Source organism: Eleutherodactylus coqui, chromosome 7 (assembly GCF_035609145.1).
Source record: "Eleutherodactylus coqui strain aEleCoq1 chromosome 7, aEleCoq1.hap1, whole genome shotgun sequence".
Taxonomy (NCBI): domain Eukaryota; kingdom Metazoa; phylum Chordata; class Amphibia; order Anura; family Eleutherodactylidae; genus Eleutherodactylus; species Eleutherodactylus coqui.
The window spans coordinates 172,953,677-172,977,567 of NC_089843.1; the positions used below are offsets into that span (position 1 = coordinate 172,953,677).

General features: G+C 39.9%; 1 protein-coding gene across 2 annotated transcripts in view; it reads left to right on the forward strand.

The window, feature by feature from the left end:
• Positions 1-23,891, forward strand: part of UNC5C (unc-5 netrin receptor C) — a 358,450-nt gene that overhangs the window by 200,061 nt on the left and 134,498 nt on the right. For both annotated transcript variants that reach the window (XM_066574021.1, XM_066574023.1), the window contains one exon: positions 22,146-22,367. In XM_066574021.1, coding sequence (XP_066430118.1) covers positions 22,146-22,367 — 222 coding nt within the window. The remainder of the gene's footprint in view (positions 1-22,145; positions 22,368-23,891) is intronic.

Genomic DNA, 23,891 nt, shown 5'->3' on the forward strand with positions numbered 1-23,891 from the left:
GCTGAGAATTTAACATGGACAAACAAAATTGCTTTAACTCTTGTTTCATTTGACAGTTGCTCCATACTTCCAGGCCCTTGAAGTGAGGGATCTCTGTACAACTGGGCGAGGCATTCCCACACGTTACAAGGAGTTTGGAAAAAATGTTGCTGTACTGTAAAGAAAAAATAATTTTACTGAGGGATTCACCCGTTAATAAGCCCCCAGAACTTCTTTTAAATTCAAAATGGCTTCTCACTAATTGCAACCATCAGTTCAGAGGTCCTCCCCCTAATTCCTCCACACACTACTAACACACTACTAACACAGGCAGAGGTGGTATTTACAAATGATATAAGGTACATTCGGATTCCCCTTACTGCAGAGAGTTCCACTGCAACCCAGTAATTTTGCAATATTTGTGTTCAGGACAATGTTTTCTCACAATAGTCAACAATGTCACCTATCTTGCTTTCTGGAGAGGTCAGATTCATAACACAAGATTTTGAAAGTGGCCAATTGTCCATGTTGTCAAAAGTGCAGTGCAACATGCCCACCTTGATTTAACAAAAAGTTTGCCCTTCAAGTGGCCCCACAGGAAAAAGTTTGCTGATGTGAGGTCCAGTGATCTTGGTAGCAACAGGCCCTTCTAGATGATCCAGTCTTCAAAGAGAAAACACATTTCCACCATGTTCATGTTGGATATGTAGCAAGCTGCCTTGTCTTTTGCTGCAGGTAACAATTCTTCAACTTTGTTTACTTGGAGGATCTTTGACATGTTGCCAAGAACTTACCAGTTACTTGTGATTAACGATGAAGAGACTTTAGTGGAAAATGGAGGAACCATACCCTCCCATCCCGGACTATTGCTGCTAACATCTTTGGCCACCCTCTTTGATGTATATCCAACGTTGTTAGTCGCTAAATGGTTGTCTTTTGGGTACAATATGACCTCAAACCTTTGCTGGTAATTGCCGCTGACATTTCAAGAATGAACCGGTCACCTAGTATGTGCATACCAGAAAAATATGCTCTTCCAAAGAAGTAACCCATTCTCTCAGCAGTGAGAAAACTTTGCAGACAACACTGTGCCTCATTTATCAAAACTGTCTAACAGTAAGACTGTTCCCATAGCAACCACTTCTGCAACCTGGTAAAAGTACAAGCTGTGCTTTGATTGGTCGCTATGGGCAACAAGAACAGTCTAACTATCAGACAGTTTTGATAAATGAGCCCCACCTTTTTCAGAAATGCAAACTGCACACCAGCAGGTGATGCCCCATGATAGACAATACACCCTTGGTGGGCAATAGGACATGAGTCACCGATAAACACTAGGCTCCTGAAAATGAGTAAAATTACACGCAAAAATAAGGGTTGTCCTTCGAGTGGAACATCTTGTAGTCTCTCGGAATTCTAACTACACCTGAATTAGAACACTCCATTATATACCGATATCTAAAGTTAGTTTCTAGTAAGCAACTGCTAAGGAGCAGCAATAACATGAACCCAATAAAGAGGTGTATATGTATCACTTTAATTTCATATCTTCATGTTGCTATAGAAACAGTGTGAATGGTAATACAGACATTTACTGTACGTAAACAGGTTTATGTAATAATAGAAATTAGAACGGTTTTAGCACTGAGCGCTCTTAATGATGCAGGCCGTAATATTCATTATTAATGACATGTTCTGCTGCTATGAATAATGAGGAATTATTTCCACATACACTTGTGGCTGTTACTTTCCATACGCTTGTAAGGAATTTCCCATCTGCTGACTCTCCCAGCATTCTGACTTGATGACACGAACACAATGAGGCGTTGTAATCCCTGATTTACAGTGCTGTGGGCAGTTCTATAGGAAAGGACCTGTGTCACAGGTGAATTACTTAGCTTGTTTTGTTGTCATTAAGTGCCATAACATGAATTGCTTTTCTTTTCTGTAATCAAGGACAAAGCCATGCATGCACTTAATATTGATCCCAAGGCCAACAAGCTACCTAGTCTATTGATCGGAGACCGAGCTAAAAGCTGCACATGGTTGTAAAGCTAATATGAACCACATGCATTATTACTTCATGCTGGAAGAGCTTAAAGATTTACCTAAGAATAAACTGGAAGAAAGTTAAACTTTCTAGCAGGAGCAAAGCATTGATACTGTGACACGCCCCACTTGGGTGAGGGGATGCTGATCGTTGATCAGAGCGGCCTACCTGGAGGGAGTTGTCAACGGGGTCAACAGCTGCAGGACTCAATTTTAGTATCCAGACTGACTGCAGGAATTTCTAGAAGAATTCTTGGGTGTATGGATGGTGGGGTAGGAGCCAGTGAGTTGGCAGATGAGTATAGCCAGACTACATTCTTGCTTCAGACTTTAACAGCAACTGGTAGACTCTCAATACCAATAATGTGGATTTCATGTCACTGTCAGCAGCCTACAGTAGCAGCAGCCAGGGCTCACAAGAACAATGTCCTATAATTTTTCCTTTTGGCTCTAGTTCCATGGCTAGATCTTGGCCAAATGGCATACATAGCAGGAGCAAAGCATTGATACTGTGACACGCCCCACTTGGGTGAGGGGACGCTGACCGGTGATCAGATCGGCCTACCTGGAGGGAGTTGTCAACGGGGTCAACAGCTGCAGGACTCAACTTTAGTATCCAGACTGACTACAGGAATTTCTAGAAGAATTCTTGGGTGCATGGTCGGTGGGGTAGCAGCCAGTGAGTTGGCAGATAAGTAGAGCCAGACCACATTCTTGCTTCAGACTTTAATAACAGCAACTGGTTTACTCTCAATGCCAATAATGTGGATTTCATGTCACTGTCAGCATCCTACAGTAGCAGCAGCCAGGGCTCACAAGTGCAATGTCTTATAATTTTTCCTTTTGGCTCTAGTTCCATGGCTAGATCTTGGCCAAATGGCAGACACACTGACCACACACTGTCCTATCTGCTACTTTTTCTTTTTATTACATCACACCACGCACACCTTTGTGGTATCTTTTATACTGCTTTAAGGCTGTCCCATTCAGCAGTCATGCATACTGCCCTCAACAGATTTCAACTTTACCACCACCACCAACATGGCTGCCATCTCAAAGGAACAGACATACTGAATATAATAAAGTTTCATAGCCAACTATTTACAATTTGCATCCCCTTACAATTGTATAGTGCTGGCCTGTGGGTGGACTGCGCTATGCCCTACTAGGTGTGATTTAGTCTAAGCCTCCTCTAATCTAAAACTAATAAATGAAAGAGCTATTAAAAGGAAACTGGTACCAGAATATGTTCCCATTGGATTAGAACTTTTATACCAAATTCTATCCAATCTAAACTGATGGGTGGGGTGGCAGGCAGTAACTGCCCCCCCCCCCCCCAATGTATCAATCTGTGCATTAGAAAAACCTATTGTTGCTCCCTTCCTTCTGAATTAGTAGAATTTAGGCAATGAGGATTACTAGAAACTGTGGAACATAACCCAACTGAATGACTGTTTGGACTTATAGGGGGAGGCACATACTTTGTTAGCTTCTTTCTAGCCCTCTAATTGGTATTTCAGTAAATGCTTACTAGTTTTTTTGATATTAAAGGAATGGTCTCACAGCAGCTTTTACCTGTCATATGGACACCCCAGCCAAAACCAAGTCTCAGAGTGAATGGCAGCAGGTGACCACTTCAATGGAACCACCAAAGATAGTTGAATTGCTGGCCACCCACTTTCATTCACTCTGCGACTGAGCTATGGCTAGGGTTTCTGCATGACAACATGACATTTGTGAGACAACATCTTTTGGTAGGATGTCCTAATTTATTGTATGAAATTTAATATGAATCATACAACAACTTTATGCAACATTTTATTTTGTCTTGAAGCTGAAGCTTATAGATTGCAACTTGTACCAGTCAACAGAATAAAGCATGATTTGACACATCCGATCATTACATGCCATAACACAATCCATAAACTTGGCCTTAGATGCAAGGATTTGTAATGTAGTGTGACCATGCCATAACTCCATTTCAGCCTTGGTGCAGCTGTCAGCATGAATGTTGAAACTTTATAACACTTACTTATGTGCCTGCAGACCAGGGGCGCAGTAATGGGGGGGAACAGGGTAGCCCGGTGAGCATGGTTATAGGGTGAGCAGGGGTAACACGTTGTGAGGACCCAAAGACCCCTCTACCACATTAGAAAGGAGCATTATTATAAATGACACATTGCAGATTTCTTGTTGGGTTACCAAAGCTTCAAGAAAACACATCTACTGCCAACTGGAGAAAACCGAATGTTAGAATATCTATACTAGTACGAAACTTTCAAAAATGTTAAAATCAGAATTTAATAACACATTTCTTATCTGCTCATAGAAATAAAATGAACAGCATCTTTAAATGTGTTGTATAATGGTATGGTAAATTGCCGGGGCCAAGCACAGTACATTGGTTCTATAATCTCTCGCTAGTACATAATGCTCTACCCATTCCTGTTAATGCTTCCTCCCACTTAAGCGTCCATGTAACTCAAGTTTTATATTGAAATTGAAGAGCTTGATATGTTTGGCCTGCAATGCCATCAGAATTATGTGTAAAACAAATTGAGGTTGCCTGGGTCCCTGCCAGATTAGATTAAGATTTAATATCTTTCTGCAAAGAAACTGGCATTGCAATTGCAAGCGATTACTTCAAGGAAAAGAAGTCTGCTTTACAAATTTTATTTGAGTACAGTGAACACTAAATAAATAAAACTTTACATTATCATTTAGTCTGAATGATTTAATCCCTGCCCTGGTCAGCCTCATCAACGGGAGCTGTAGTGATCCATAATGATAAAATGACCTTCCATGATAGATGAAGCCGAATTCAGACGTCTGGTGCATCCCCTCTACTCAATAATTGCTCATATTTGTGGCAGTTCTGAAAGGTCTTAAAATGAATATCCTCTTTTAGCCAACACCCAGCCAAGAAATAATAAAACTTGTAATAAAAAAAATCCTTCACCCTAATGAGCATTGGCATTTTGTATTCTCCTAGATTACATTGCAAGGCAGCTGTGGCATATTAAATATTGAGCACATTGGGCTCTGCCATGCTTCCTGCAGGGCAAGAGGCCAATAAAATTATCCATTGTGACAGTCTGGCAGTAGAGCTTTTTTTTTTTTATTGAAAAACACTACATTGTCCAAATCGAGTTGGACGGATTGTTGAATTTCCTAACAGAGTAAGGAGGGCCCATATCCTGTATTGGCACATCAGATAAAATAGTCTGCTTTGTTCTTCCATCCGATGGAATAGAATAAAGGGCTTCCAGATTCTTTCTTCTGTCATTCTTTCTGTCACAATTAAGTAATAACTGTCCTCCATTGGAGAGCAGGAGAATAAATTATAAAGGACAGTTCACAGTGACTAGGCCATTATTCAGATCCTACTGACTGGCAGCAGCAAGGCATTACAGAATTGGCTCTTCATACCCTTTAGCTGATCATGGGTGACAGTCTAATAGTGCTTTTGTTAGGAGATGAGTGTGAAGATGCCACAAATAGTTCACATACATATATAGCTGCTATGAAAACAAATCTGTTAGTCGCATTGCATTAAAAGTTACTTGGTTTTTATTGCAACTTCCTCAATTTCACACGCACTTTGTGTTGGAACAGAAAATGGATATATGAGATAATTTCTATTTTTGTTGTTTTTTTGTGCCTCCTACATTGATTACGTGGTAAAGGCATCACTTGGCATTATTATTACGGTAGATACTAACGTATTATCAAAATAACCTAGCAATGCTAAAGTACAGTAGAGCAAGAGCAAGAAAGCCAAATTCAGCAAACCATTTGTGATATTGCACAGATGCTTTACTTGTTGTGGACCATGAATGATCAACAGGAGGCTGAGACAAATGTGTGTGTCCTTTTCCTGAAAAACACTGTGTAAGGGTGCTGCCCCATGGAAACCAAAACCAGGATCGGATTTAAAAAAATACACAACTTGCTTTGGCTTCAAAAAGTGCATCTAAAAACCTCAACAAAACCCGAAGGTGGGACAGTGCCCATACACAGGTTTTTCTAAGGAATGAAAAAAGCTTAGTACTGTGTTAGCCAGAAGAGCAAAATGTGATTGTTCTCAATAAGAGAAACCAAGTACCGATAATCTTGTAGATATGATACCTTTTAAATCTGAGGAAGAACCCTACAAAAGTTTGAAAGCTCGCTGTAACAGCATCTCTTTTTGTTAGCCATTAAAAGATATCATATCTACAAGATTAAATTGTTTCTCCAAGGCCCAATGTCCATGAGTAGCTTTGACTTTCAGAATCCATGTGGGGCACCCGTGCAGAAGATCCGCAGTTCAAGCTGCCCATAGAGAACCATGGGTGTCCGCACTTCAATTTACACATGCGGATTTGTTTTTCAAATTCCACATGCGGAAAACAAATCGCAGCATGCTCCATTTTAGTGTGGTTCCTGGCCGATGGCTTCAGGCCATGCGGATGGGCCGTGGATTCTGTGGGAAAGCAGGAGTTTAAAAAAAAAAAAGTACTGCGCATCTGCGCTGGCCGGCACCTCCGCACACATCTGCAATTCAGAAAAAAGATCAGGATGGGTAAGCAGGGTTCTTAGCCATGGGCAGGGACGGAGTCCACTGCAGGCTCCCACATGCTGAATCCGACCGGCCTGTGGACATGAGGCCTATGCAGCAAATGGTACTGATTGCCTCTCAAGCTTCAAGTCTTTCTCTGTCTCATGTAGAGAACTCAAAAAGGCCCTAAAATGCTACCAATGCAATGCTTTACCATGTTACTAATATCGACTGATCTCAAATGTCAAACCCATTGTAAGAAAATCATCACAGCTATAATCATCTTGCTAGTATAAGTTATTTACAACTACCTTTCTACTTGTAGACACCTTACTAGAACTACAGTATACTGTTCTACAGTCACCAATGACTATATAATCTAATAGGACCATGTCTTGCTTATGTGCAAAGACCTACAGTGGAAAAAAAGTCTAAAATCCCAGGTTTTTGTCATGTTAAAAAATCTGACAAAGATTAATCATTTCAGATTTAAAATCATTGTAGGCCTGTTCTTTCCCCGGATGACGCCTAGTTAGCCGAAACATGTCTGGGGCGCTAGTGGTTACACTTTACGTTACTGCTGCTCTGTATAGACATGTGGGGGATTGTGGCTGGTGTTCAATCTTCATATTCTAGTATGATAGGAATCAGCTTGGTGACCTCCCAGTTTCTATACCATTATGGCATGATCTGTGATCCATGAATACTTTAGTCTATAGGAGCTGAAGAGTCTTCTCACGTTAATATTCTCATAGTTGTTTTATTTCCCTTATGTAATAACGATTATGCTTTACTTCGGTGGGAGTCATGACCAACAGGCGTTTGGTTGTCCTGTGACAACTTTCTTTGTCATTTAGCACATTTTAACACATTCAGGTACAAATGTATTTGTGCTGATAAAGTCCAACTGCTGATTCGTGCCCCAGCCTTTATTGATTAAAAATATCACAAAAATGAAAGATTTTGGTGATAACAGAAAGTTAAGTTATTATAACTTTAAGTGAATGAGAAATTGAATTTAAGTAGACAATTTAATAAACTAGAAAACCTATTTCTGCTGATTTTGTTTCTGGATAATAATCTGCTGATGGAGCTTTTATAGCAGAACATATATATAAGGGAAAGATAAACACAGTGATAAATCACCTCCCAGGTCCCTCGGCCTGATACTATACATAACATGGTGGCTACAAGATTTGTGCTTCTTCTATTACTCTTTTCAGCATTCTAAGTATTTCTGATTGCTCAGAAACTCTGTATATTTCTACTTTAATTAGTGACATGGTAATAACTGAATACTAGATCAGCGGACGATATGGCAATGTATTCCTCAGACTCACACCTCTACTTTTCTCAGAGTCAACTTTTTAATAAACAAGGAGTTTTCTCACTTTCAGTGTTTCTATGAACCAAAAAAAAAAAAAGAAATATTCCTGCAGTGTATATTTAGGGCTTAGTCACACGGGCGCATCGGCACCCGTGTTACTGCAGGTAGCAGATGGCCGCACTTCAGGACGGACGTCTCTCTGCAGTGCCGGAAGAAAGAACATGTGACCGGCTTCATTGCCTGTTATGTGTTCTTTCTTCAGCGCTGCGGGGAGTCGTCCGTCTTGAAGTACGTCCGTCTTCTTCCTGCAGTAAGAGCTCATATACACTCGTATACCGGCGCCGATGCGCCCGTGTGACTAAGCCCTAAGAGCATGCATACACAAGCTTCATCTCTTCAAAATTGTATTGCTTGCTTCTGACTATGGAATGTAGACAATTCGATGAAGTTGTGCATATCTATATATAAGTGTGGCCCATAGCTATAGGAAATTTTCCGAAAGTTAAACTTTTGCCGCTCCCACTCTCTAATTATGTTCCAATCAACAAAAAAAATGAGGCTGTGCAAAATTTCAGCTCAGTCGGACAGCTGCTGGGCGACCGTCAAACGCCTTGAAGTTGGAGCATAGTGTACACATTACGCAATGAGTTCCGTTCAAAAGCGGTATACTCTTCTCTATCTCCACCATTTTCCTTTTTCTTCTTTATGTGGACACATCCAGGCAACCCCAGCAAATGTTTATAAACATACTGAATCAAATTTCCCAAAAGGTAATTCCAAAAAGTTTCCTGAAATAACATGAAAAATTGAAAAAATATTTTTTTTTTATATAACACACACAACTTCGATAAGAGAAACACATTCTTATTTACAATCATTTCTATAGAATCAAAAGATAATGTGAACAAACAAACGTTGAACAGTATTTTTACCTAAGGGCTCCTGCACACTGACGAGAGCGATACCGGGCCGTGAATCACGGTTCGATATTACCTTCGCAATGCATGTGGGATCCCTGGATGTGAGGTGTTTTCATGTGAAAACAGCTCGCATCACTGCAGGGAATCCCTTCATTCCATTGCTTTCAATGGGGCAGCAGGGGCGCCGGCCCTATTGAAAGCAATGACAGAATATCGTGATCTCCTGCATCTGGGTGATACAATTAGCGATATCGCAGAAAGAAAGGAGATGCTGCAATTTTTTTCATGCAGCATCGCAGGAGTGAAAACATCGCCAATGAGAATGAAACCATTGAAATTTATTGGTTTCATAATCATGCATTTTCAGTCCCTCTCGCAAGGCAAGAAAACCACCAGATTTTCTCGGCAGCATGAAGGAGCCCTAAGAGAGGATTTAGTAGCACTTGCCTTTTGCGAATACCTACCCGCTTGTCTCAAAAGATTCGGGTGCCGGTGGGGGGCGGGGAGAGCGGGGAGGAACGGGGGGGGGGGGGAGATCTCTCTCACTCCCCCCCCCCCCGCTCCCCCTGCTCACTCCTGCAACTCTCTCCCCCGCCGGCACCCGAATCTTTTAATACGAGCGGGCAGGTACTCACATAAGGCAATACTCGCTCGAGTAGTTTGCCTTAGCGAGCGCGCTCGCTCATCTCTAGTGCAGAGCATTTTATATAGGGAACCATGTTAAAAGTAGCACCACCATTAATAACGAGGTTACTTTTATCGCAGGAAAAGTCCTGCATGCAACGTTATTGAGCAATGTGCAAATCACATAACATAATTGTATGTTAAATCAATTGTAGCGCCGGCTTAACTTAGCAATAGCAATGCTATTAAATTAATTAAAACTCTCATGAATTTCCATTACTAGAGCTTATAAAGTGATTATAAATAAAATAAGTAAAAAAAAAAATTTTATCGGAAAAAATGAATTTCCAGGTGAAAATGTCAAAACTTCATGGTTGATGAAGGTTGCCTTGCAGTTCTCTGATTGGGCTAAAATTTGGCACAGGTGGGAGCTAAACTTTTAGAAAGTTAAAAAATAAGGGCCACCCTAGTATATATACATGAAATGTATACACACTTCAATATGACAAATATCTGCATACAACTTTTAATACTCGATTTTTCTAGACATCACAGGATAGCTGTAAGTCGTGCTTGACTTCTGTGATCACATTAGATGCTCAAAGTGGTCACAATTAACATTCAGACACTTCTTAAATTTGGATGAACTACTGCATAAAGAACATTGGTGCTCAAAAATCAAGACAGCACTATGGTGACAAGCTGCTACAGACAGTCAGAACTGTCAAAGTGTCTTCCGTAGCATAGTGACTCAGTTTAGTATTGCAGGTCTCTCCCATCCCTGAGTCATGGACCCCCATAATTTCAGGACAGGTCACCAATAGTTTTTCTCCTGGCAACCGTCTTTAATTCCAAATGTTTGAGTCTCATGGAAAGCAAGTAGGAAATTAGATGTGAATAGTTAATAGTCATTAAAAAGCTGTGTTCTTCTGAGATTTCTTCAAGCATCTAGTACCTTCTTTGACAATGGAAAGTGAGGTATGTTCCCATTATAAGTGGATTGGTCTTTTTGCTTGACTCGGTGTCTTTTTCGGTATGCACTGTGTCATTCTTCCTTGACCTCTAGTATCTGCTTTGCATAAACAATTCTTGAAGTACCGTCAGTGAAATCACAACAGTGTCTCATCTTAACACGGTGTCCTTTTGTCCCCAAATATAAGTGCTTTCATCACCAAAGCCACAGAACTCCTGTAGTGCTGTGTATTATCTTACTGAACGCTCCTCTGTGGCCGTACAAACAGGAGTTTGCAAGATAGAGCTTTAGCTGAGAATCTCCCATTCTAAGTTGCGGTTCATATTTCTGATAGCCGGCTTCGGGGTTTTGTAGTAAGATAGTTATCATTTTATGAAGGCTTTTCTTGTTTTCATGCCAAGCTTGGCTGGTAGATATCATTATTTTTTTCTCCCAAATTCAGCTAATGGACCTCTAACACAATTTAAAGTTCTTTGGGATAAATTACGCATAGACAACAGAATTTTTGTTCTTACTGTAACTTGAAGAAACATCAAAAGTTTCAGATAATGACCATGTTTAATGAAATGGTTCTGTGTTAAGAAAAAAACGTTGCCTGATAGATTTGTTTAATAGGTCAGAAAACATTTCAGAATATATTTCCATTAGAATATTACTCGAAGTTTCAAAGTAAACTTTTTTGTTTTATAGGTTGTGTTTTACTTTTAGATTCAAATCTTTATTTTTTATATTTAGGGTTTAAAAGGATTACCGTTATTTACAATGTTGATACCCTATTTCATATATTATCTAATATACATAAGAAATTACAGCTCTATTTGACATCCTGGATGCCAAAACTGATATATAGGTCAATAAGCGTCCCTTTAGATGATCTGATTATAATTTGAACAAGTGAAAGTCTGAAGGACGTCATCGCTAGCTCATTCGCTCTCGCTTAGACAGGCAGATACATTGTTGGCTAGTTCTTTTTTTTTTTTCAAATCAGATTTTTATTAAGGTTTTTGCCAGTTGTACAGGGGTATCACAAGACATAACAAGTATCAAGAACTCATTGGTCCAGAGAGTATAAACGCACAACTACGGGTTGCCAAATGTCCTTCGTATCCGTCTGCGGTTGACGTAAGCTTTCTCCATCTGAAGCTATACTGGAGGGAACTAAATATGCAACCTCGATTCGAATTCCACTCTGCAGTCTTCTCTCTCTGACCGGACCCATTGTTGGCTATGTTCAAATGAGAAATCGTTCAGCAACCTGCAGCTACAGTGCCTTCGGAGTGCCAGATGTAGTCTGAGATACACACCTTTCTCATCATTGGTTCAGGGAGAGACATTCCCTGTCCCATCATTGGTTCAGACTTCTGCTCTTTCCTCCCCCTCCAGCACTGCTTCCTCTGATTGGCTGCTGTGTATAACACAAGTCCATCCCCAGCTATTAGTGCAAGAAAGGCTAATTTTCAGTACAGTAAAGAGCAGAATGATTATAAAGTATGGGTTACTAAATCACCAGTGAGAAATAAAAAAAGATTATCGGGTAATTGTCATACATATACTGAGGGAAATAATCCTTAGTAAAGAGAAGCCCGGAGGGTCACTTTAAGCAAATTGACAAAGAGTCTAAATTAAAAAATATCCTACCATTTTGTGTCTATGGCCCCCAAGCAAATTTCTGTGTCTCCATGGTTACAGTCAAACTACGTGTGGTCTGATTCAGCAGTTATACTACTTTCTGTCTGTCCTGCACTTATTGTTAACATGCATTTGGTAGGTTAGTAAGAAGTAGGGAACAGATGGAAAGGAATATAATTGTTAGATCAGGCTACATAGTGTTTATTTGCAGTCAGTATGTTTTGCTAGTACATCAAACATATAACATCATGCTTCGCATTTGGAGTAGACAGCATGGACTAATCAGAGTGATGAACTATGCAGTAAGTCTGAAGTTAGGGAACTTTCTCATCTGCTCTGGGGATTCTGCTTCCCTGCTCTGTCCAGGAGCAGGAAAGTGGAATCCCCATAGCCAAATGGTTCTGTCTCTGGATGGAACGAACAGCGTCAGGCGGACCCCATTGACTGTAATCGGGTTCACCCACTTTCTGGCCAGCTGGCTGGCTCTTGGACAGAACAAAAAGCTCTGTTATGGAACCTCCAGCTAGAGGTTCCAACGCAGATGTGAAAGCACCCTTAGAGAGCCTACATTAAAATAAGTGCTACTTACATATTTAGTTAACGGGATCACAAAAATATGCGGTAAATACGTATGATACACGTGTATACATATTTATGCATTACGGCAAGGGAAGTCTATAGGTCCTTTTTGCAGTTTGATTTTGCTTACGTGAAAAATGCAGTGAATACATGTGCAAAAAAACACAAGGTGGTTCAAACAGGTTGTGAATGCGCACAGTTTCAGTGTGTGAAAACACTGCGTATTTCATGGACCGAAACTGCATATGCCCATGTGAATGAGCCCTGAATGGCTAAGGAGCACTATGCATTATGATGGAGTTTCTCCAATTCCAACTCTTTAGCACCAAGTTTCCTACTTTGAAGGGTGGCCAGGGTACCTGTGTAGGACTGTCAGAGCTGAGCCACTCAGAATCCACTCCCTGTGCTGGCACCATTCCCTTTGCCTAGCTTTGGATGCGTTCTCCAGGAAAAGTAGAGAGTCAGTCCTTCTGCATCCAGACCTTGCAAGGGCCGCATAAAATTATGAGGGCCACATAAGAAATGTTAGTTTTATTCTGTGAACCAGAATGATTATGGCGATACTAAATTTCTATAGTTTTTTTATTTGTTGCACTGTTTAAAAAAAATTATATATATATATACACACACACACACAAGTTATCAGAAAATTACTTTCAGTCATCACCATTTGATCTCCATAATTTTTTTATTGATTACTTATATAATATACTGCAATCCTTGCGTATTGCAATATATTGTATTTTTGCAGCCAATTTATTCAGCCTCGCCACAGGTAGGGCTTAATAGCCAAGAATTCATGGTAACCTGGGTGTCTTCAAAAGGCCCCAGGTTGTCATAAAAAATAAACAGCACCTTGCAATCTCATTGTAGGGGCAATCAAAAGACAAAGGTAGGACTCTCTGTCTCTCAGTCCATTTTATTGACAGTGGTGTCCAAATAGTTGAGAGACAGGATTGGAGTTATCTCTGATCCCAGCCACTGCAGCCAGGTGTCAGCTGTCAAAGACAGCTCACATCTGCTTCATATAGATGGGCCTCAGTCCCTGTTTCCACTCTATACAAACCCTTCATACATCCAACATACATGTACACTGTATCCCTTTAAGGGATTAAGCTGTTCTTTCTGGGGACCCTTTAGGACCCCAGCCCTGGTTGATCTCCTCCCTTCTTCTCAATGACCAGAATCTGTGCAAACTGCCGAAATATCAGAACAAGTTGTGTTGCATGAAAAACTCGGCTTCGCTACATTTGTATACAATATAAAACAAACACATTGATCTTCCAAATATCTACATATGCAAATCTTAAATCGTAAAAAAAATAGTTTCTGTTTTCTCAAACATAGTATACCATTTGCCAGTCACACTATGGCGCCAATTAACCTTTTAACTGCTAAACGCCTGCATTGAACTGCCTATGCCTTGGACACACATTAATACACAATCTGTCTACTGTACAGAGGGAATAAAACAACATCGGCATATCCCAGACAGTCTCTGTGACTGTACACAGTGAGAACACTGTAGATATTCAGCTACTTACCCAGTACAAACGTTTCTTTCTGGTTTTCAAAGAACGATACTTTATTTAGTAACTTGGCTTGGGTTAGTCAAAAGCCGAGTCAATATTTATGTGTTCCTATAGAATAGGATGGACTTTGAGACTGTGGATGAATTGCTGTATTTTTAGTGTATGAAGAAAGGTTTATTAGTGGCTTGGGGGTTCCATATATTGAGCAGGCCGTAGTTTGCTCCCATTCCATGTCCTTCTTTAATTAGATATTAAGATGTAAGACAGGTCAGTACAGTGCCACAGCTTCAGGGCTAATGTGTCACGAAGAGGGAAAGTAGCTAAGAATGTAGTGAAAAGGAAACCCTACTCTTCGGAGACTTGGTAATTCTCTGACCTGATGTCATGCGTTATGACTGCTAATGGATGCTGCTATATGGATACTTCAAATAAATCCTTTTATTGCACAGTTCTAGAAGACATATATGACTTGTGTGTCTGCCAGTAAGAGCAAGGAAATTCAATGGTAACATTTAGCCTCATGATACTTTAGTCTCCGAATAAAATGTGTGTCTTCACTATTGTTCCAAGAACAAGAATGATAAAAACCTTGAACTCGGTGCAGATGGAATTTCAGAAAGAGCTGCATCCTTTTCTTTATACAATGCGATATAAAAATGGAGAAAATGGAGAAATACCCAAATAGTTGTTCATCTTGCTATGTAAATTCATAACATGAAATGATCATGTACTGAAGAGGTTATTTACTTTGAACACTTTCCATTAAAGGGTTTAGGACAGTAAAGTGATTACAGGGTGTCTTGCAGCTGAGAACCCAATGACCAGCTGTATTGTGTGTGGGGACCAGGGAATTTATTATGGGCTGTATGCTAATTCTGGCATATAGCACATGTGCACAATAATGTGCTACTTCTTATCAATTTTGTTCTTCTATTGTCGCTACATCAATGTGGTGAGAAAGGTGAATGGGATTCAGAAGGTGGCCTGGCAGATTTACAATCATTTACACCAGATACTGTAGTACAAATCTACACCATCTTATAGCTGCCATACATTTTACTTTTCGGCACGAGGACAGCCAAAGATGTGCCAAAGTTATTAAGATGTGTACGCCTCTTTCACCAGCATACTACTGTATCTTTAGCAAATTTCCCATCAAAGTGTCAAATTTCCCATCAAAGTGTCAAATTGCCCTACAGTGTCACCAAAGAGAGATGGAGAAATGAAACATTACTCAGTGCCTGAAAGGGGTTGTGCATTAGTGATGAGTGATTATTGGAATAATCAGGTTGGAGTGATTGACGTGATTTTCCTAAAAAAATTGAGAATCAGGACAACCTGATCCTGATTTCCTTTAAAGTCAGTGGGAGTTAAAATTCAGGTTCACTAATTTGGCCTCCAAAAGATATCTAATGTGTGATGGCAGTTCTTCAATACATGTGGCTCAGTGGTTAGCACTGTTGCCTTGCAGTGGGTATTGAACCCACAACCTTCAGGTTATGAGTGAGAGCTCAGGACTGCATTCTGCTGCCTTAACACTCTGCACCACTTACAGATGTTGTCCTTGGGAAGATTTGACCCTAGAGCTCCAGCACTGCACAGCAGCAGTGCTAACCATTGAGACAGACACCTATACCTAAAATATTTTTTGTTTTGCCGTTTTTGCTAAAATTTGGGTTGGGCAGTCGCATCTTCAAAAATCGGCTTGATTTTATTGCCCGGGCAATCATGATGACTAACACTATTGTGCATGTCATACATAAAGATGATAGGTCCTCAATGCAGGAGATACTATACTCTGTATAGCCCCTCTGGCTATTAGATATGGGTCTTGTACAAGGGACTACACTCAATTAATGCAAACTAATTCAAAAATCAGTTTCTAAACCATATCATTCCTTTATAGTCAATCTGGCAGATTCCTAACTGTTAATATATGATATAAGGTTAACATTAAAGTAATGAGACTGTGGAACTCTCTGCCTGACGACATGGTGATGGCAAACTCGATAAAAGAGTACAACAGGGGTCTGGACACCATTTATGAGCGTTATAACATTATATATTGCAATCACTAATTACTAGAGATGAGCCAGCATACTCGTCCGAGCTTGATGCTCATTCGAGTATTAGGGTGCTCGAGATGCTCGTTACTCCAGACAAGCACCACGCGGTACTCATCTCGATTAGACGAGCACTGACCATTGAATTCAATGGAGCTGGCAATACAGCCGGCTCCATTGAAAACAATGTGCTGCCGGCTAGCGCGGGATGAATTTTCGGGAAGGGCTTAAAAATATAAGCCCTTACCTAAAAATCATCCTAAAATGTGTAAAAAGTAAAAAAAAAAAATATACTCTTGTCCCGGCAGAACGATGTTAGCCCATTGAATTCAATGGAGCCGGCATACCGCCGGCTCCATTGAAAGCAATGGGCTGCCGGCGATCGCACAATGAATTTTTGGGAAGGGCTTAAATATATAAGCCCTTCTCTGCAATTCATCCAGAAATGTGTAAAAAAATATATATATATATATACTCACCTGGTCCCGGCAGACGGAGTTCAGCTGCGGCCAGCTGGCAGATCTCCTGAACTGCTCTCTGTAGTATTCAGCAGTCGGGGATTTAAAATCCCCGCCTGCTGAATGAGCTGCCTCTGATTGGTCACAGCCTGACCAATTAGAGGCAGATCTCACTCACACCCATTCATGAATTCATGAATGGGTGAGTGACTGCTGCCTCTCATTGGCTCAGCGCAGCTCTCAGCTGAGTGACAGCAGTTCAGCACCACAGTGCAGGGGACAGCAGGAGAAGACACGGCTGTGCCCCCACAGCTGAAGGGAGGTGAGTATCTATTTTTTTTTGTTTTTTAAATCACTTTTAATTCATTTCCAGGGAATGGCTTATATGTAAAGCCCTTCCCTGAAAAAGAATTCAGGTGTGCCAGCGGACCATTGTCTTCAATGGAGTCGCCGGCAGCAGCAGCGGCTCCATTGAAGAGAATGCCTGCATTTTTATTCTTTTTTACACTAAAATCTTTCTTTTTCAGGTAAGGGCTTATATTTTTAAGCCCTTTCCGAAAATTCATCCCGCGCTCACCGGCAGCCCATTGCTTTCAATGGAGCCGGTTGTATTGCCGGCTCCATTGAATTCAATGGGCTAACATCGTTCTTCTCTGCCACAGCTGTTACAGCTGTGGCAGAGGAGAACGATCTTTATGCTGACAGTGGGGGGGGGGGGGGTCTCACTCTTGCCACTATTGTGGCTTAATAGTGAGACCTCGGAGCCCGAAATGCAGCCCTGCATGTTGCTCCTCGCCTGCCCTATCCATTTCTGTGTTTTTTACATGACTTTGGTGATTTGCTAAGATTTTCACAAATGAAAACCTTAGCGGAGCACCAGTCATATACAAAAATTCTCGAGTCGCCCATTGACTTCAATGGGGTTCGTTACTCGAAACGAACTCTCGAGCATCACTGAAAGTTTGACTCGAGTAACGAGCACTCGAGCATTTTGGTGCTCGCTCATCTCTACTAATTACTTATGAAGGGCCAGTGATCCAGGATTATTCCAGACTTGGAGTCAGAAATAATTTTTTCCCCTTAAATGGGGAAAATTGGCTTTTACCTCATTGGGGTTTCTTTTGCCTTCCTCTGGATCAACATTGGGGGTGAAAATAGTCTTAACTGGATGGACATGTGTCTTTTTTTGGCCTAATGTACTATGTTACTACATTACTCTCAAATCTAATTGGCATGGGCAACAACTATAAAAATTGTAATATGAGGAAACACGTGAAGGTTATGTCTTCTAAAACAAAAACTGGTCATTTTTCTTGAGTACAACCTAATTGCTCCCCATCTGTAATATCATCATTTTATACAACGCATTTGGCCCATTTAACTTTATTTGTTGCTCTCTAAGTTAGATTTACACGTTCAGCAGCGTTGGGTGTTCTAAAAAGCATCAAAAGGATCGTGACAGTTTTTATATCTTCACCTTCATATTTGATTTAACTTATTTCACAACCATTATAGATATTGATGACTGCAAAAAGCAAAATTCCCTTGAGTATAATGCTCTCCACGCAGTTATTCTGGCCTCAGACCTCATACAACAGACTTGGCAGTTAATAAGCGCAGCGATCAAAGGTGATCCGTTGCTTTAACACCACCAGCACCTGCTGATACTAATTTCACAAAGTAATACTCAGGCTTCCTGTGATCCTTAATGGGAATCAAAGAACGCCTGTAACTCACAGTAAACCAAAGTGCACAATGCATCCTAATCTTCCAGACTGATAAGCAAGCAGATGCATATAAAATTAGGTTTGTTTCAAATTGAAGTTGAAGCATCACTTGCTAAAAGCCATTTTGAGTAAATTTGCTTTATACTTCAAGCATGTGTAATGGACACTATATTTTACAGTCCTAAGCTGACAGTCACTTACTCTTGGAATTTAGTAAGAGACATTACATTTATTTTGGGGTAGACTTAGAGTGATACCTTCAGAGTTCGAAGAAAACTAGACATGAATTGATAGAGGAATCAGTAGAATGTACGTCAATCAGGGTTATAAATATGTTTATAGTATGGATTGGACGGGTTATATTGGTGTATGTATTACAGGATAGGTGGATTTATTGTGTCACATACAGTCCAGCTCCAGTAGGGTTAACTTTTTATGTATAATCCTCGATTTTCTCAACAGCTGAGACAGTAAAGCAGATATTAAACTTGGCTTCATGCTACACGTCTAGATATTAGCTTTAGGGCTCCTTCACATCGCCTTATTTGCGGGCACCAAATTTGCACATACAAAATGCAGAGGATAGGACTACTTGATTTGAATCGGTTCATTCAAATCTCCTTTTTTTGTGCTCACATTTTTGCGCGCATTTGCACTCCAAAGGTTTCCCATGGAAGTTTATGGGAGGTGCTCAAATGCGAGTGCAAAAAGTAGCGCAATATCCTGTGCAATTCCGTGAAAAAACACACCTGGAATTCATAGCCAGTTAAATTATCGCATGGTCATCTGACGTGTGCAAATGAACATGACCTGTCTGCGCAAAAAGGACAGTCAAATATGCCGATATGTGTGCAAAAAAAGCCTTGTACATAGCACAAATACGTTGCACTAAGATGCTTACACCCCTGTGAAGGAGCTCGTATTGTAACACAGTGTCAGCTCTTCAGGTGATATCATTTCCACTACAGTCAACCAATCACCTGGTGTTGGTCAAGGTGGCACATAGGTGGCCCAAGAATCAACAGATCAGAGACATCTGCTATTAAATTGCTAGGACTGCCTTCAAAGTTCATGAGCCACATACAGGTACAGTAAATGGTCAGGGCCATCACCCACATTAACCCATATAAAGACTATGGAGTGGAGACAAACGAAGGCCTCAGCAGAGGAGGTTGGAAAGTTGTAGTGGCAATCCATTGCCGTAACATCACCAGAAGTTGCAGAGATAAGCCATGACCTTTGGAAATTAGTACAGCTTGAGCTGATAGCAACTAATGTAAAAGCTACTTAAATATTTATAGTACCCTACTTGTCCACCTCTTCACATCCACCAACTGTAATCTCTTTCCTAGGAAGTAAGGACAACTAATACAAAGAGCTAGTACAAGTGCAATGGAATAGTTTGCTTTCAGGGTTGTTTGGTAGTCTACAAAGGGCAGTTCCTTCCCTCTATTCTTCCTCTCCTGGTTGGCACTCACTATGTCCTAATGCATTCTCCGTGCTTTGTGATGCTATGGGTGTCTGGCCCATGGATTACAGTTGCACGTCAGGTGGATTGCATGAGCCAGGTCTTGTAGAGTCTCAGGTATGTAGTTGAGTGGGCCCTGTATTCAGAAATGTTATGAAGCCATGTTATTCATCTCAGTGAAACTACATGCGCTTAGAGGTGTGTTTAAGCGTAATGATGACTATTGTTCAAAAAATTGTTAAAATGAACTAAAGTGAATGATAACTTGGTTTGGTTTAAGAATGAGCCAACGACTGAACGCCAAACGAGAATGGTTCAGTTTTTGCTCGTCATTCAGTTTCCGCCAGTAGAAAAATCATTGTTGCCTCGTTGACTTCTTGTTGCGTTTAATCACCCCCAGCTCCGTGTTTCACATAGGCTGCACGAATGTGAACAAGCTGCAGATGATGTCACAAGCTTGTTCGCTCGGCCCAACCAGAATGATGCATTTCTCATTGTGTCTAAAGGGCCATTAGTCAATGGGATAATAATCTGCAGTAACTGGTGTCTGGCAGCAGTAGGCTCCATTTGTTTCCACTTGTTACGCTAAGCCCTTTATAGTGTCCTCTGCATAGATGCGCTTGGATAGGTTATATATATATATATATATATATATATATATACACGTACTGTCCGATTGTGAGTCTAATTGTATTTTGACTATGAATATCTAATAGAAATAAAGGACATATCCAATAATTACCTGAAAAACAGTGCAAAATGAATGTAAATTATATTCTGACATATCTATTGCCAATTTTATGTCTGGGAATGTTACCTACTAAGTGGTGGATGCAGCCAGGTCACAAAAGGAAATCTATAATTGTAATTATTAGTAATATATTCTCACTCTCCCTGGAGAAGTATTACATTACTTCTAATCATTTACTAAACCTTTTACCTTTCAAGTCTGTTTGATTGAATCATTTTTCACTAGTAGTCTTAAAGGAAAACCTATGAACATGCCGGGATTCAAAGGAGTACCTAATGCAATAGCTAAAGCGGTGAAAAACTACATTAAAAAATAAAAAGTCATCTCCTGTGTGGATATGTCCACACGCCACGGATCTGCACCAAAATCTGCAGCATATTTTGAGGTGGTTTTGATTGCGGTTCCGCAGCGGATTTCACACTTTCAATTGAAGGGGTGAGTTCTGCTGAGGATGTGCACCAAAATCTGCAAAAAAATCCACACTGTATGGTTTGGAAATTGATGTGGATTTTCTTCTGCGGGAAACCCACACCAATTCCGCTATGGGTGAACATAACTTACGCATTCAGCTCATGTATTCTATACCAAAATCTGCGCTGAAATATGCTTATAATGTAATGGGACAACATGTCCCTGTCTCGGCGACACATTTTTTTCGCATTTAAAAGGCATGTTGCGGGAAAAAAAGAAGTGACACGTCACTTCTTTTTTCGTTTTCCACATTACATTTGGCTTTTCAATTAATAAGACCTCAAAATATGCATCAAAATACGTATTACCAGGTTTTGGCACATATATTGATGCATATACACGCCTAAAATAAATGAGAGCTCACAGGTGTGTATTGCAGCTGATTTTTTCCACCCCATCAAATACGCCATGTGAACAAACCCTACAACTGATATGCATTGTCGAACTGCTTTGTAGAAGCTAAACCCATACAGTTGTGAGCTATCAGGCGCTCGCAATCAAGTGACAGCTAAGCTCCACCCAGACTAAGAAGAACATAAAATAAAAGCTATGGCAAGTGATGCATCAAACAATCTAAGGGCCCTTTTAGACGGAACAATTAGCGTTCAAAAATCATTTAGGACATTTACCACAGGTCCTTCAGCCCACCAGATCTCTGTGGTGGTAGGTCGGTGTCTTCTGTCAGGACTGCTGAGTTGTGTCTGAGATAAGAATGGCTTAGTTGTATTCTTATTTTGTTATTTTTATCCTCCTCTTCCAAGAGCCCTTACTGTTCTTCTGTCGGACAGGCTCTGTGTTTTATATATGTCGTAGGAACTGTGATGACGTCACCAGGGGGTGGGGCAATGACGTCACCAGGGTCGGAGCATGATAAACACCCGCACACATACATACTCACGGTCAAGTGGTCGTTAGTAGTTTGATGTAATGCCTGCGGTTTCTTTAACCACTTAATATGAAGTTGCCTTCCGCATACAAAAATTCTAGCTATAAGTTGTATAAGCGTCACATATTTAAGCATAAAGTAATCGCATGACTTCTGTCTTTCGCTACAGATGATGACTTCTTCCATGAACTACCAGAGACATTCCCATCTGACCCTCCAGAACCATTGCCTCATTTTCTTATTGAGCCTGAAGAAGCTTACATTGTGAAAAATAAACCAGTAAACTTGTACTGCAAGGCCAGCCCGGCTACGCAAATCTACTTCAAGTGCAACAGCGAATGGGTTCATCAGAAGGACCACGTGGTAGATGAACGGGTGGATGAAACCTCAGGTACTTGGCATGTCGCTTTCCTGATATGTATACAAGCTGTCTACACATTACAATGCACGTAATGCCAGGTTCACATGAGCATATTGCAGGCGTATTTATGAGTTTTCCAGCCCAACCGTAGATCTACTGACCCAAATTCAGAGCATCACAGATAAAGGCACTTGTAACGTGCTCATGTGAAACTATCTTAGACTTGCAAATATTCTTCAAGATGATGGAAGTAAAGATACTGCACACTCCCATAGTGTCCCACCACCAATCATGACACAAAGAAAACCACACATACATAATTATTATTACTTCTGCATTGACATTTCTTGCATTGAAAACCTATAGTTATATTTTTGCAAACCTGCTGTTTCCAGTCATCATTACTGTCTTTGCTACATGAAGTCTTCTAAAGCTGTCAAGATACAAATACGATGATGCATAGGTTTTTTGCAGCAGTATTGTACTTCTATGGCATATTGACTCAGTATATGCACAAAGTTTGTTTTATCTATGAATATTAAGATCATTACATGATTTGACCATAATATTTTATATAGAAGGAGATAAAGACTTGAATAAAGCGATAAAAATGAAATAGCAGAAGGCCATGCATATAAGTAAAGTTGGTATAAGACAAGATATAGGTTTTTCTTTCAGCTTTTGGTGTTGTAAAATCCCAGATTATTTTGCAGCTTTGCACTAAAAATAAGTTCCAGGTGATATCAATTTCTTGATGGTTATTTGGTGGATCTATCTATCTATCTCAAATCTATCTATCTATTTATCTATCTATCTATCTATCATATCTATCTATTTCATATCTATCTATCTGTTCATATCTATCTAGCTATCTCATATCTATCTATCTATCTATTTCATATCTATATATCTATCTCATATCTATCTATCTATCTATCTCTCATATCTATCTATTTCATATCTATATATCTATCTCATATCTAACTATCTATCTATCTATCTCATATCTATCTATCTATCTATCTATCTATCTCATATCTATCTATCTATCTCATATCTATCTATCTATCTCATATCTATCTATCTATCTATCTATCTATCTCATATCTATCTATCTATCTATCTCATATCTATCCATCTATCTATCTCATATCTAACTATCTATCTATCTATCTCATATCTATCTATCTATCTATCTATCTCATATCTATCTATCTATCTATCTCATATCTATCTATCTATCTATCTAATCAATCTGTCTATATCATATCTATCTATCTATCTATCTATCTATCTATCTATCTATCTATCTATCTCATATCTATCTATCTATCTCATATCTATCTATCTCTCTATCTCCTATCTATCTATCTCATGTCTATCTATCTATCTCATATCTATCTATCTATCTAGCTATCTCATATCTATCTATCTATCTATCTATCTATCTATATATATATATATATATATATATATATCTCATATCTATCTATCTGTCTATATCATATCTATCTATCTCATATCTATCTATCTCTCTATATCTATCTATCTATC